This window comes from Mustela nivalis (assembly GCF_964662115.1).
Source record: "Mustela nivalis genome assembly, chromosome: 7".
Taxonomy (NCBI): Eukaryota; Metazoa; Chordata; class Mammalia; order Carnivora; family Mustelidae; genus Mustela; species Mustela nivalis.
The window spans coordinates 89,088,099-89,102,180 of record NC_139026.1 but is presented as its reverse complement, the minus strand read 5'-3'; the positions used below and the strand labels follow the sequence as shown (position 1 = coordinate 89,102,180).

Here is a 14,082-nt window from a genome sequence, read left to right as displayed (position 1 = left end):
ACAAGTGAGCAGTTCATAAGCTCAACAGGTGCCTGTGATGCCGGGGTCTGAGGTCTTTGACATTATCTTCATTTATTTATTTATTTATTTATTTGACAGATAGAGATCACAAGTAGGCAGAGAGGCAGGCAGAGAGAGGAGGAAGCAGGCTCCCCGCTGAGCAGAGAGGCCAATGTGGGGGCTTGATCCCAGGTCCCTGGGATCATGACCTGAGTGAAGGCAGAGGCTTTAACCCACTGAGCCACCCAGGTGCCCCTTTGCCATTACTTTCTGCAAGTCCCTCCATTTATTCAAGGCCCTATTTTATGACACTCAGATTTTTTTTTCTGGTGTTTTCCCACCCCAGTCTGCACAGTTCTTAAAATGATTTCTTGGTCTTTTATATTTTAGTTGCTGATGTACATATTATCTATTCCAGGGGACGCTTGGTCAGTTTCCTTTTGTATAACAGAAGCCACCTTCTATGTTACAATGAATAGTTCTTCCTTCCTTGGAAAATCACGTAGGATTGGCAAACTGTGACTATGGACTCTTCTCTTTAAAAGCACTCGGGATGTCCAGGATCTATGTGTACCTTTTGCAAGAGAGAACTTTAATAATTGGAAAGAATAAAGCACCTAAATGCTCATGAGATGGTTTTTTTTTAAGATTTTATTTATTTATTTGACAGAGAGAGATCACAAGTAGGCAGAGAGGCAGAGAGAGAGAGAGAGGAGGAAGCAGGCTCCCCGCTGAGCAGAGAGCCCAATGTGGGGCTCGATCCCAGGACCCCGAGATCATGACCTGAGCCGAAGGCAGAGGCTTAATCCACTGAGTCACTCAGGCACCCTAAGCTGTATTTTCTAGCAGATTCTTCATACTTGCCCAATGTCCACAGTCTCACCTCATGCATGGCTGACATATTAGTCAGCTTCTCTAGAGAAGCAGAACGAGATATACAAAAAGAGAGAGAGATTTATTTTAAGGAACTGGCTCATGTAACTGTGGGGGCAGGCAAGTCAGAAACCCACAGGGCAGGCCAGCAGACTGGCAACTCAGGCAAGGTTTCTGGAGGGAGAGCTGATTCTTCCCAGGAAAACCTAGGCTTTGCATTTACAGCCTTCAACTGATTGGATGAAACCCACTCATATCAGAGAGGAGAATCTGCTTTACTTAATAGATGTTAATGACATCCATAAATACCTTCACAGCAACATCTAGACTAGTGTTTGACTGAACAGTTGGGCACCACAGCCCAGTCAGGTTGACACAGAAAGTAGTCATCACAGCCTCTTCTCAATACAAGTGGGTCTCCTGGACCCACCACTCAGCCATCACCTCATTCAAATTATGACATCATCAACTTAAGATACATTCTGGTTTACGGGCATCTGGGTGGCTCAGGTGGTTAAGCATCTGATTCTTGATTTCAGCTCAGGTCATAATCTCAGGATCGGGAGATCAAGCCCTACATTGGGCTTGTGGTTGGCTGGGAGTCTGCTTGAGATTATCTCCCTTTCCCTCTGCCCCTCACCACCCAGCTCTCTCTCTCTCTCTATCTTAAAAAAAAGTACATCCTGGATCCTTTTGTAGTTCATAAGCATGATGATTGGGTGTTCACGCTTTTGTGTGACATGTGCCACCCTTTAAACCTTGTTACGACCTCGGCACATTACCCATCTGACGTGAAAAAAAAAAAAAAAAAAAAAAGTACATCCTGATCTCAGAAATGTTAAAAAGTGAAAAAAACGTGCATCTCAGAATTGATAAAAAATACATATGTGCATGTGAATTATATATACATAGAAAAAAAAACAGAACATTTTACATTTAGGTATCCTGAATAGCTTATTTTTTGCCTTTGTAATTTCTCTGCATTTTCAAAATTTTATATGTTGGACATACGACATTTGAATAATTAGAGAAAACAATACATACTATATTACCCACCCCTACAGCTCTTCTAATCCTTCTCTCTCATATGCCCTGCTCCATTGTCATCGGGTTCTTTGCCCAATCCCCAGTCTCAGGCCATGCTGAGCGAATGGGAGCCTGAGGGGAAAGGAAACTGGCTTTGGTGCAAGCAAACTTATCAGTGATGTTTTCAAAATCTGATGTTTTTCCTATTCCACTTCCCCCTGAGAGAATGTCTTTTTTTTTTTTTAAGATTTTATTTATTAATTTGACAGAGAGAGATCACAAGTAGACAGAGAGGAGGGCAGAGAGAGAAGGAGAAGCAGGCTCCCTGCCGAGCAGAGAGCCTGACACGGGGCTCTGAGCCCCGCTTGATCCCAGGACCTCGAAATCATGACCTACCTGAAGGCAGAGGCTTTAACCCATTAGCCAACAAGGCAGAGGCTTTAACTCACTGAGCCACCCAGGAACCCCGAGAGTATGTCATGTATGACAATTTCTTTTGACCAGGGAATCATCTCAAATAAATTTTAATTAGCCTCCACTGACGTGAGATCATAGTAAATTCTCTTGGTATAAATTAAATATTTAAACTGAAAATTATGTGAGTTTTAATACACTACTTCTCAATTTTTCAATGATTTTAATGTTCTAGAAAAAATAACACTGAAAAACATATTTTAAAATGTGTATGGGGCACATGCGCTTTTTTCCTTCTTCCGCATGAGCAAAGAGTCTCTTAGGATCTGGATAGTGAAAAGAAGCCTGGGCAGACACCATCTCCACAGCCATGGGCAGCATTTTATAGCAAGATATACACAGGTCTTTGGCTTTATTTGATAAAATTTTATACAGAAGAGAGAAGATAGGGTATCTTTTCTTTAAGAGCTTTTTCTCAAGAATTTGGTTGGGAGTTGGAAGAAGGGGTTGTTAAAGGATAAACTGAAATTTTCTGCAATATTAAGCTGGTGCTTTGGGGCTCCTGGGTGGCTCAGTCACTGGGCGTCTGCCCTCGGATCAGGTCATGATCCCAGGGTCCTGGAATCGAGCCCCGCACTGGGCTCCCTGCTGGGCAGGAAGCCTGCTTCTCTCTCTCCCACTCCCCCTACATGTGTTCCCTCTCTTGCTGTGTCTCTCTCTGTCAAATAAATAAATAAAATATTTTTTTAAAAATCTGGTGTTTAATAAGAATAAATAATTATTTTAAAATTTCTAATGTTTCAAAAAAAACAATTGTTGATATTTTGTCCAAGACACAGCTTTTGCATTACTTTGGGTATATTAAAATATTACACTAAATATTACTTGATTACTGAGATTTTCAGTGTCCCCTTCAATTCTGCACTTAAGGCTAATACCTCACTCACTTTACCCTAGTCCTGGATCTTTTTACATTTTTTTCCTGTCTCACTAACAAAGATCATTTTTTATAAAACCGTTTTGTAAAATGGTTTGTGTACATGTGTACATTTATCGGCCTCCCTTCCCATACTGTGGGTGTCCTGAACAGAGAGATGGGTTTATTTACCATTGTATCTCTGTGTCCTACCCCATATGGATGCTGGCATGTGGGTAAGCTTCCCCGTCGTTTCGCTAATGGTAGAACAAGAAGGAAAACAGCTAATGATAGTGGCTAACATTCTACTATTGACTGAGCACTTATTGTGTGCCAGGCATTGGGTTAAACATTTTACTTATTTAATCTAACAGCTCAATAATAAAAATAATATTTATACCCATTTTACAGGTAAGGAAATTGAGGCATACCGAGGTGAGTGAATTGTAATGCATGAGGTAGATTATGGCAGAGCTTGGGTCAGCTCCGCTTGGGTTCCTAAAACATTTTTTGCCTTGAGGGTTTCTCTTTGGGGCCTGAGAGAAATTCGATGAGAAGGAGGAAGGGGAAATGTGGGTAAAGAAAAGAAACAGATGTCATAGGAGAACCAAATTATCGCACTTTCACATCAGTTATCTGCTCGTGCTTTACAACAACACTAGGCATCATTAACCTCACTTTCCAGATAAGAAAGGGGACAGAGAGAAGCTCAAGGAAAGCATTCAGTTCCTTCTGCTGGCCAGCCACCTGCGGGTGGTGGAGGTGGGGCGGCATGATAGCTAGGGTGGGCGGGCTATCGGGCAGGCCAGCTGTATCCCCACAACCACCTGCCTGGAAAACTCACAGCAGCTTCCTCTGTAAACTTTGTCTACTCAGCGGAGGCAGCATCTCAGCCTAATGGGCAAGTCTCCCTCCTTCTGCCCCATCTAGAGTTGGGCGTCCCCTCCTCTGGGACTACATGTGGCAGGAAGAGACTTGATAAGGACCAAAGCTGATGTCAATAGACTTACAGAGCGGCCCTTGTCTCACGTGCTTCAACCGATCTGTTCCCCACCACGTTTCCTGCCTTATGGGGAAACCCCCTAGAACACCGAGACACAAAATCTAAAACAACCAAGAAATAAAAATAAGACTTTGAGAAAACATTGAAATGCACAGGACTTCTCGAGGAGAAGGGAATTCAGGCATGTTCTGCAGAAGAACTTAATGATGGGAGAGGTTTTGGTCATGCATATGCACAGATGATTTCTGGAGAGCACTAAACGTCTAGGGAGGGAGAAAATGTTTCTTCCTTTTTACAGTGCTTGAAAAAAATTTTGACCACATGCCGATATAACTTCTTCAATTCAAGAAAACTATTATTTTTAAGTGGCTTGCCGTCAGTGACAGGCTGAGGTCACCATTGTGCTGTGGTTCACCTCCAGACCTTCCTGGAGTGGAGTGGAGGGCAGGGAGCCCAAACTGTCCTTCCAGCTAGCAGACAGCCCGGTGTATGACACATCAGGGGCAGGTCACATATCCTACACTCCATATAACCCCTCCAAATTAGGAAGCTAATTATTCTAAGGACTCAACGTCATGTTTAAAATTTGAGTCAGCTGAAGTGAAATGAGATGAGTAATTTGCTTCCGGAACGTGAGCACACAACCCAGACAGATGCAGCTTCCTTGAGAAGCCGGACACCACCCTCTCAGGAACCCCAGGCTAGGGTTGGTGGTCATGACTCTGCCAGGACCTGGGGAAGATCGGAGGCTGAGTCCAGCCTCCCCTGTCACCCTCAGGTCAAGATGGGTCCTGACTAAAGCTCAAGGGCCCGGTGGGGATCACACAACCCCAAGGGTCCTAGAGGGGAGCTGGAGAAAGGGCTGAGCAAAGACTGTAAGGCTCGGACCATACAGGAGTGTCTAGCCCCCAGGAAGCGAAAACAGGTGCAGCAGCCCACAATCTTCCATAGGAAATGCCCTCTGTCTGAGTAAGACAGCTGTTGAAAAGGCCAGCGACAAGAATGGAAGCAGCTGGAGCTGTGAGGGTCTGTAACGGGGCTAAAAGGGATGATCCGGGTAAATTCTGGAGAAGGTCTCTCTCTTCAGGAGTTTACACCCCAGAGAGAGTCTAGTGTGAATGCAAGGGAGCTGGGCATGGCATGGAGGGATTGGTGTTATGGACACCTGTCTTTTCTCCTCCTTTGAGGAGAGTTCGTCCTTCTAGGCCCCTTGATCTAAGGTAGCCAGGCAAGGTCTTCTCTAGGCTCCGCTGGCCTGCCTCCTCTCTCCAGACTCCGTCACCAGAAAACCTCTGGCTTTCTGAATAAACAGCTCAATCCAACCTCGGGGTCCCAGATTAGAAAATAAGATTACTTCCCTGAGGCCAACTGTGGAGCCCCCAGTTGGTTTCTCTGCCCTTCCCAGTTCATGTGAGGGCAGTCTCCTGGCTCAGATTTACCCACCCACACACGTGCTCCCTCGTCTTAGAGACTTAGAAATACACGCGCATTTAATAACGCAAAAAGGAAAACCGAATCAGTGGTCTAAGCTTCTACCATAGAAAATTTCCAAATTGCCATCTACTTGTAGTCACCCCCATTACTCCTCGAGGGCTGAGATAAGGACCTAAAAGATGACATCCCAGAACTGTAGAGTCGAAGAGAAGCAGTGGGCAGCCCGGGGCTATGGCGGGAGACTTCAGAGCCCGGGCTTCGGCACTGGATTTACTGATTCTAATTCTAGCCCTGCCACTACCCGTTCAGTGGTTCTCAAAGTTGAGTAGGTACCAGGATCACTCGGAGCTCTTTTAACAATGCACATTGCTGGACCCCATCCCCAGAGTTTCGTGTTATTCAGATCTGGGTTGAGGCCCAACCATTTACGGTTCTAGAAAGCATCAGTTGGTAATGATGCCGCTGCTGGCCCGGGAACCACACCTAAAGCCATACTCTAGCTGTGCACTCAGCCGTCCCCCACGCATATTCTGGCTAACAACCGTAGTGTTTGCTGGGCCCGGGGGTATACTAGAGACCTGGCGGACGAAGCCCTTCTTTGGGTCCGCGGCACGCAGGTGCCACCTGCTCTCGTCGTCGGATGGGTGGGAGGACTCATTTGCCCAAGACCACCCCGCCAGTGAGAAGCAAACTTGGGACGGAGCCCCGGGGCTTCTCACCCGCCGGCCGCCTTCCTCCCCTCCAACGCCGCTGCCCTGCGGCTCCCAGCGCTCTGAGCCCACGCGCCGCCCGCCGCGGTTCCCTGCACACGCTGCTCCGCGCCGCCCGCGGCTGGGCTTAAAAGCTCTCGTCTTTGGGGTGACGACGTCGCTCCAATCTCCTTCGGCGCGGAAAGCCTGGCCGCCCGGACTGCACCCCGGGTGGGCTGAGATCTGGAGAAGCTGGAGAGGACTGGCTCCTAGCCGCGGTGGGGTGGAGGATGCCTGGGGCCGGGGGCCCCCTCCGCCCGGCCGCCAGCCTCCCGGCGGCCCTAGGCGTAGTCCGGAGTTCCGCCGCCCGCAGCAGCGCTCTGGGGCGCGCCGGGTGGCCGCCCGCACCTCGCCGGGGAGGGGCGCGAAGGGCGCGCCCCAGTGGCTGTGCAGGGCCCGCCCCGGCCCCGCCCTCGCCCTCCAGGACGTCCCGTCGGGAAACCCGCGAGCCGCGCGGCCGAGCGGCTGCGGCTCTGTCTTGGCGCGACAGGTAAGTGACCGAAGCAGCCGGCGACCCTCGCAGGCCCCCTCGACCGACCTCCCCCCGCCCCGGGCCTGGAACGCAGAGCTCTCTCGCTTCTCGGGACTTCCCCCTACTCGAGCTCGCGTCTACCAGGTCGTTGCTCCCCACCTCACTCCTCCGCCGACCTTCTCCTCTTCCACTTCCTCCTCACCACCCCCCGTAGTGAAATGAAGGGGTTGGGCCAGACTGCTCCTATTCCGTCGTGGTGGCCTCTAGCTCCTCCCTCGGTAGGACCCCCGCCCCCTCCATCTTTGAAGATGAATGAAGGACTCAGACCTCTGGGACTTGGAGGAGTAGGTAGGAGAGGGACAAGCCGTAGCCATCCCTCCAGGGTTCTACAGCCTTTTCCCTTTACCCATCCGTGCTCCCGCATCCCTTCTGTTCCCCGTCTTCCCAGATTGGGCCACTCCATGTGCTCCGTACAGGAAATCTTTCATAGAGATATGCTCCTGCCAGTGCCACGTTGCTCCTGAGTAGAGATAGGGTCTCAGATGACCTCTCTCTGGTGTCGTGGGCCTTTTGGGAGTGGGAGCTGTGTGGCATTGTGGGAAGGGAGTTTCATGGGTGTTCATGACTGTGACTGTCACCAACTTCCCGATTTCCCCGTCACTTGTTCCGACAAGCCCCAGGCTAACTGAAAGGAAAAACCGTTTGTTACTTGCCCCCAGAGCAAGTCATCCCAGACTCTGACTTCTGCAGAGGGTAGGACAGGGCTCTTATGTGTGTCTGGCTGAAAGGGGGGCTCAGTTTGTCAGCAGAGCTTAAAACGGACCCCTCTATTGGCTGACGCCCATTGCAACAGCCCCAGGGTTTTAACACTGTCCCTCCGGACCCCACAAATGCAGTTTACAGGCACTGGATGAGGTTAGCAACTCTAGACCACTAAAGAGATGTGTAGGCTTCTGCTCATTTTACCAAAGATGTGTATGCACTGCACAGGCGCTTTTCACCTCTCCAACACATGAGCCCCATCCCTACCCATCAGAGGAAGGGTGAAAAGGATGAGACAGACAAATTCACGGACAAGGTAAGGTGAGGGGTTTGAAATATACTTTGGTTCCTATTATCCTGCAGAAGCCAGTATCACGGCACGCAGAAAACTACTTCCAGGGGCATCGGGACGGAAAGGGTGGGACTGTCAAAGAAAAGAGGGAGTCTGGAGCCAGTAGAACCATGAAGGAACCCCCGGCTGCCCGAAATGGCCTCGTTCTTGGTAATCACTGCCCGCAGTTGACAGGACAGCTCATACCCATCCAGAGCAGCATGGAATAATTCACGCCTGGAAAGGGGAGGTGCTGATGCATGTTGGATTCCTTCTGAGATCAGAAACATCTTAGCCCAAGTTCAGGTGTCCGGTTCAGGACATAGGACCATAGGCTTAGTCCCGGTAGCCATTGCCTAGAATGGAAGTCAGGAATAGGAGGGGTAGCTAACCCTAGGAACTTGGGAGGCAGTTGGGCATCGTAAATCGAGGCAGCTGACTTAGCTCTGTCTCTCATTTAGCTGTCTAACCTTGGCCAAATCACATAAACATTCCCTGGGTGGGGAGCAGATGAGAAGGTATCCATGAAAATGCTTTGGTAAAGCTCCAAGCAACAGCCAAGTAAGAGGCAGCATGGTGTCATGGTTAAGAGAGGGGGCTTTGGACAGACCTGGGACTGAGTGCAAATCCGACCTTTGCTACTTCCTTGCTATGTGACCTTGATTAAGTTGCTTAACCTCCCTGTGCTTCGGTTACCTTACTTGTAGAATGGAAAAGATAATGGTCACTTGATTTGCCAGGGTGAGTAGTGATATCAAACGTGGTGGTGGTATTGCCCCAAGCCCCCTTCAGCTCACACAGAACTCCTCAGCTCTGGAAGTGAAGCTGAGGGTCAGAGGCCGTGTCTGTGTACCTGAGGGAGCCAGCAAGGGGCCATGCCAAAGACATGCGGGTGAACTTGGTCCTTCACACGGCATTCTGTCCCACTCTGGGAAAGCCCAAAATGTCCGCTCTCATTCAATGAGAATGAGAGTGAGGGTTTGAATAAATGAGAGGTCAAGTGCAGGGCAGTGCCTGTCTCTGTGTTGAGCTCAATGCTGTAATTGTGCTGTGTAAAAAGGCTCACACAGTGAACAAGGTTGGGTTCAGTCTGGGGAGAAAGAGGACGGTTAGAAGACTCTTTTGTGGCACCTGAGAGCCCCATGGGGCCAGGTTATTCTCCTGTATTCCGTGCAATCTGGTCCTGAGCCCTCGGTAGGTTTGAAGGAAGGAAGAAACCCAATCCTCATCCTCAGCTCTACCTCTAACAGAAAACAAAGGACAGACGGACCAAGGCAGTGGAATAGCAGGCCCAAATTCCTCAGGGCTGTAGGATGCTGTGGGGCTGAGAAGGCTAGGTGGGTTGGTCGGAAAAAGCATTCTGGAGGCCAAAGATGGAGGATGAGGAAATTTAAAGACAGGGAAGGAGAAGGCGAACAGGATCTAGGTAATCTGAGTCTAGACCTGTTGGTTCTCCCGGTCTCACAAAATCTAGTGGGGAAGTCCCACACAGGGGGGGAAGTGTGGGCGGTGAAACTTAGTAACAAATACACGGGGGGATCCTGAGGACAGGACCAATGCACCTTAGTCTAAGAAGGCTTCTTGGAGGAGGGGAGGAGTCTGAGGAAGAATTTGAAAGAGAAAAGAACACTGCTTGTTTAGCAAGAATATAAGGGAAAGGTGGTAAAGAGGAAAAGGTAAGGCAGGGAGGGTGAGTGACAACCGGAAGTCCATTGCTTAGGCCAGGGTTCTACTACGGATCAAATACAGACCCACTCAGATTGTGGAAGGGAGAGGGGCAGGAGGCAGAGGAGGCTGGCAGGCAGCTTCTGCTGAGCCTCCAGATGTGGGGAGATAAGGATGTGGTCTGGGATGACGGTTTTGAGAGAGAGAGGAAGAGGAGGATCCAGGAGGCAGGGAATGAATCAGCAGGACCTGGGAGTGGGCGTGGAGTGAACCTGACCTTGAGAAGGCACTGAAAACTACCGGAGGTGCCTGGGAGTGGGGCAGGAGCAGGAGCTTTTTCAAGGATTTCCGGGCTGGGGACGGGGACCGCGGGAAGGGGGGAGGATTGGGAAGACCCACCAACTTAGGGGGCGGAGTGGAGACCCTAAGCTCCAGGGCTTGGCAAGTTGAGTGTGGGTGGTCCTGGGTAGCTGTCCTACCGCGGGGAGCAAACTATGGGATAAGGAGAGAAGGAAAACCACTATTCTGCCCTACCCCCTCACCACCCCCTCCTCAAATCTGGGGCCCTGCCTTCAGGAATACGGTTGGGGCCACTCCTCCCCGCTTCCGTTCTCCCCCTACCCCACTTGGGCACGGAGGAGCCAGCAGTCTCTGAGCCTTCCTTTGGAGAACAGTTACCCATCCCTGCCGCACCCGACCCAACGGGTCTGGGGTCCTCCAGTGAAAAACCTGTGAGCTGCTGAACTTTGTTTGGTCCCGTATTATTTTGATTTTCAGTGGTCTTTGCGGACTTGGAATAAATGAGCAAACCTTTATCGAGCACTGACTACATGCCAAGCACTGTTCTAGGCGTACCTTGTGAGCAAATTTGGGCTGCGTTTTTCAATGGAATATCCGTGGGTAACTTTGGCTTAAAATGTTATGCAAACATAAAATGAACCTAGATACCAAGGTCGGGAGGGGGGGAGGGGGGAGGAGAACTGGAGAGACTAGCTACAGAAATAACTTTCAGTACATCTTTCTGGGGAAATAGGCCACAGTCCTGCTGCCTGAATCTTGAGGAAAAGTTGAAGTGTCTTGAAGGTGTAATTAAAAGGAAAGTGAAAACCTCCCAGCATTCTGTAATCAAAAGGGTGAGAGGGTGGGAGGAGGGGTTTGCAGGAGAGAACTCACTAAGCTTGAGAACAGAGGAAGTGGAATGAGTGTTGTGTTTGATGGAGAAGTGCTGGTCACAGAAAGAATCCTCTGGCCCCAAAGGGCCTCTCGGTGCCTCCCCTCCTTCCCCAGACCAGTGGCTTGAAATTGACCTGCCCCTCCCCAGCATGATGTCTCGCTCCACACACCTGCGCCCTCAGTGAGATCGGTCTGACAGTCATCACTTTTTCGAAGAACCTGTAATTGAGCTGTAGTCTGAGTAACTTGAGCAGACATCCCCGTGGTGGTGTCGGCTGCTTACTTCCTGGCTGCCACGTCTCCCGGAGGTGAGCAGCTTAGCAGATAAACAGAAACTTTGTTACAAAAAGGCCACCTGGCTGGCAAGGGCGTGTTCTGGGGTGGGTGACTCGGGTTGTCACGGAAGCTGAAACTTTGCCTGGAACTTACAATTTTGTCATTGTTAAAGGCTCTGGGGAAGGGCAGGCGCCAGGGAGGGGCGGGGCTGTGTAAGAGTGGCATGGTGGGTGGTGGGGAGACTGGGGAAAAGAGCCTGGCCCCAGGCTCACAGGAGCCTAACCCAGTCCCCACCCACCCAGGTGACCTCCAAGAGGGAGGTAAGAATATGAGAACAGAGCAGTGTCCTGGGAATTGGGAGACTGGCATCTGCTTCTGGGAGCCACAAGCTGTGTGATACTAGGGAAGTCACCTAACCCCTCTGGCCTGTCCTGTAAGAGGAGGGCGCTGGACTCATGGACAGACCCAGTCAAAGGGGCCTGCCGAGGGTGTGACAACAGAGTGTCACGGAACTCAAATGCTTGCTGCTCTAAGAGCATTCAAAATATCGTCTAGTGAAGCCAGCGTTTACCCCTGTAGCTTGGAACAGCTCACTTGAACCGCTTGGGCTTCATCTCCTTGAACAAGCATTTATGGAATATCTACTCCCTGAAAAACCTGGGCTAGACTTTGCAAGAGACAAAACGGGTAAAACACCCTGCCTCTCTGGCCAGGCGCTCACAAAGGGGTGAGAGAGAACAGACTCCTTTGAACCTGAGGCGGGCAGTGAGGAGCCCAGTGTGGAAGCACTGGCACAGGAGGGACAGGAGGGTGGAGAGAGGAATTCTGGGAGATCTGAAGGGGCTTCTTGGAGGAGGCTATAATGTAAAAAGGAGGGACAGCACTGGGTCACTGGCTTTCAACTTCTGTGACTGGGCCAAAATAAGAAAGACCTTTTACAGCAAGACGTGGTGACAACTCACCTACAAGGGTATCCCAAAAATCTTAGGGCGCTTTTACACTTGACTCACATCAGAGGTATGAATTCTGCAATCAGACAGAAAAGCATCATTTGAAAATGTAGGAATTTACATTTCTTTCACTTTTATTGAGTTTTATGAATTTTATTTTACTTTATTTTTAAAGATTTTTATTCATTTATTTGACAGAGACACAGCGAGAGAGGGAACATAAGCAGGGGGAGTGGGAGAGGGAGATGCAGGCTTCCCATCAAGCAGGGAGCCATAGAAGGAGCTCAATCCCAGGACCCTGTGATCATGACCTGACCTGAAGGCAGATGCATAATGACTGAGCCACCCAGGTGCCCCAGTTTTACAAATTTTAAACAACAAAATTTTCCTTTTCATTTTGTATCTGGACATGTTTATCATCTCTAATGGGCAGAGACAAGCATAAAATAAAAATTTGTTCATCAGAATTCATAAAAATCAGGTAAAAGAAATTTTAATAAAATTTTCAAGTGATGTTCTTGAGTCTATAGTGTTTACACTTCTGAAGTTATTAATGCTTAAAACTGCTAAGACTTTTGGTACACTCTACATATGTATATCTAATAACTGATATGAAATTTAAAAAAAAAAAGCACCCATATTGCATGTGATCCACTTTGGCATTTTCTTTTTTGTTCTATTCTATTCTGATCTTTTTTTTTTTTAAGATTTTATTTATTTATTTGAGAGAGGGAGAGTGTGGGCATGGGCAAGAGCCAGGGGAGGGGCAGAGGAAGAGAGAGAAGCAGGCTCCCTGCTGAGTGGGGAGCCCCGATGCTGGGCTCAATCCCAGGACCCCAGGACCTAAACTGTAGGCAGACACTTAACCAACTGAGACACCCACGTACCCCTCTATTCTCATCTTTTAAAGAATATTTTCATGCTGATTTGCAGCACTTTAAATTTAGTACACAATCCTACAGTGAGTTGTAATCAGTTTGATAGACCCTGGAGCTGGGTGAAACCTCAGTGACAGAAAGTAAGCTTGTGTTCTGGCTATTGAGGCCAGAGGGGCAGGTCCCATTTGTTCAACCTAAGAAAGCTTCCTGGAGGAAGAGGATTTCTGGCATCATCTCGGTACTGAAACAAGATGGTTCATGTGTGGCAATGCCAAGCATGGCTGGAGGAAAAAGCACTGGGAATTCCCCTCACCAGTAGCAGGAGGGGAATGAGTGGGTGAGGGCTATGGACACGTTTGCCAGTGGTCCTGGAGGCCAGGTGTGGGAGCTCAAATGTGGGGGAGCTGTACAAGACACTGCGGGGGAGAATTCTGTGAACTTGACCAAGTAATACATACAACAGGGACTACTCCTTGACCAGGCTGGTGGAGGGCTGATTCCCCACTCTTGCTAACCACACTTCTGGGACTCTCCCATGCAGAGGCCAGAAATCCTGAATCCCAAAGTCTTCTGGCTTCCATCCGATTATGTGTCCCTTCTGCTGGGCTCTTTCTTTTTTTTTTTTTTTTTTTTTAATATTTTATTTATTCATTGGGCAGACAGAGATCACAAGTAGGCAGAGAAGCAGGCAGAGAGAGGAGGAAGCAGACTCCCTGCTGAGCAGAGAGCCCGATGCGGGGCTCGATCCCAGGACCCTGGGATCATGACCTGAGCTGAAGGCAGAGGCTTAACCCACTGAGCCACCCAGGCGCCCTGCTGGGCTCTTTCTTATTGCTCACATGTTGAGCAAACAGAGACCTCGTTCCTTACGGCCACAGCTAATCACAGGTGTCTCGTTTCATTTCAGGATGTGGTTAGTACCTTGAGGAACTGCAGTCTCCAGAGAGCAAGGCTTAGACAGGCAGGCTGGATTGAAAGAGCAGAAGCTTGGAAGGATTCAATTTAACCCTAGGTCTCTTTGTCCAGGGGAAATAAAAGGAGCAGAGGTGAGCCCCACTGCAAAGGACCACGAGGCAATGCCCGGACAAGGGAATTGGAGTGATCTGGGTGATTCTAAGTGAATCAATCAGGGAGGACTTCTTAGAGGAGGTGAGTCGCAA

At 49.2% G+C, this 14,082-nt stretch overlaps 2 protein-coding genes across 7 annotated transcripts in view; one reads left to right on the top strand and one right to left on the bottom strand.

Moving 5' to 3' along the window:
• Positions 1-2,962: 2,962 nt before the first annotated feature.
• Positions 2,963-12,526, bottom strand: LOC309869750 (uncharacterized protein). Its single transcript, XM_082741368.1, has 2 exons — positions 12,452-12,526; positions 2,963-6,906 (listed from the first exon to the last, which is right to left on the bottom strand). Exons 1-2 carry the CDS (start codon positions 12,504-12,506, stop codon positions 6,110-6,112), a joined length of 852 nt encoding a protein of 283 aa, XP_082597494.1. The 5' UTR covers positions 12,507-12,526; the 3' UTR covers positions 2,963-6,109.
• The window catches only part of GALNT6 (polypeptide N-acetylgalactosaminyltransferase 6), a 35,692-nt gene continuing 28,369 nt past the window's right edge, over positions 6,760-14,082 (top strand). The window contains exons 1-3 of one of the 6 annotated variants that reach the window (XM_082741363.1): positions 6,830-6,905; positions 7,878-7,965; positions 13,949-14,071. The gene's annotated coding sequence lies outside the window, so the exon portion shown is untranslated. Of the gene's footprint in view, positions 6,906-7,877; positions 7,966-9,509; positions 9,657-12,449; positions 12,526-13,948; positions 14,072-14,082 lie in introns of those variants that run through there. The other 5 variants (XM_082741362.1, XM_082741365.1, XM_082741366.1 and 2 more) reach the window with 5 other exon arrangements.

Coding starts and splice junctions, on each gene's coding strand:
- LOC309869750 (XM_082741368.1), bottom strand. CDS start 12,506: ATGAACAAATTTTTATTTTATGCTTGTCTCTGCCCATTAGAGATGATA. Junction 6,907..12,451: donor ATTAGAGATGATAAACATGT/CCAGATACAAAA, acceptor TTCGGTCACTTA/CCTGTCGCGCCAAGACAGAG.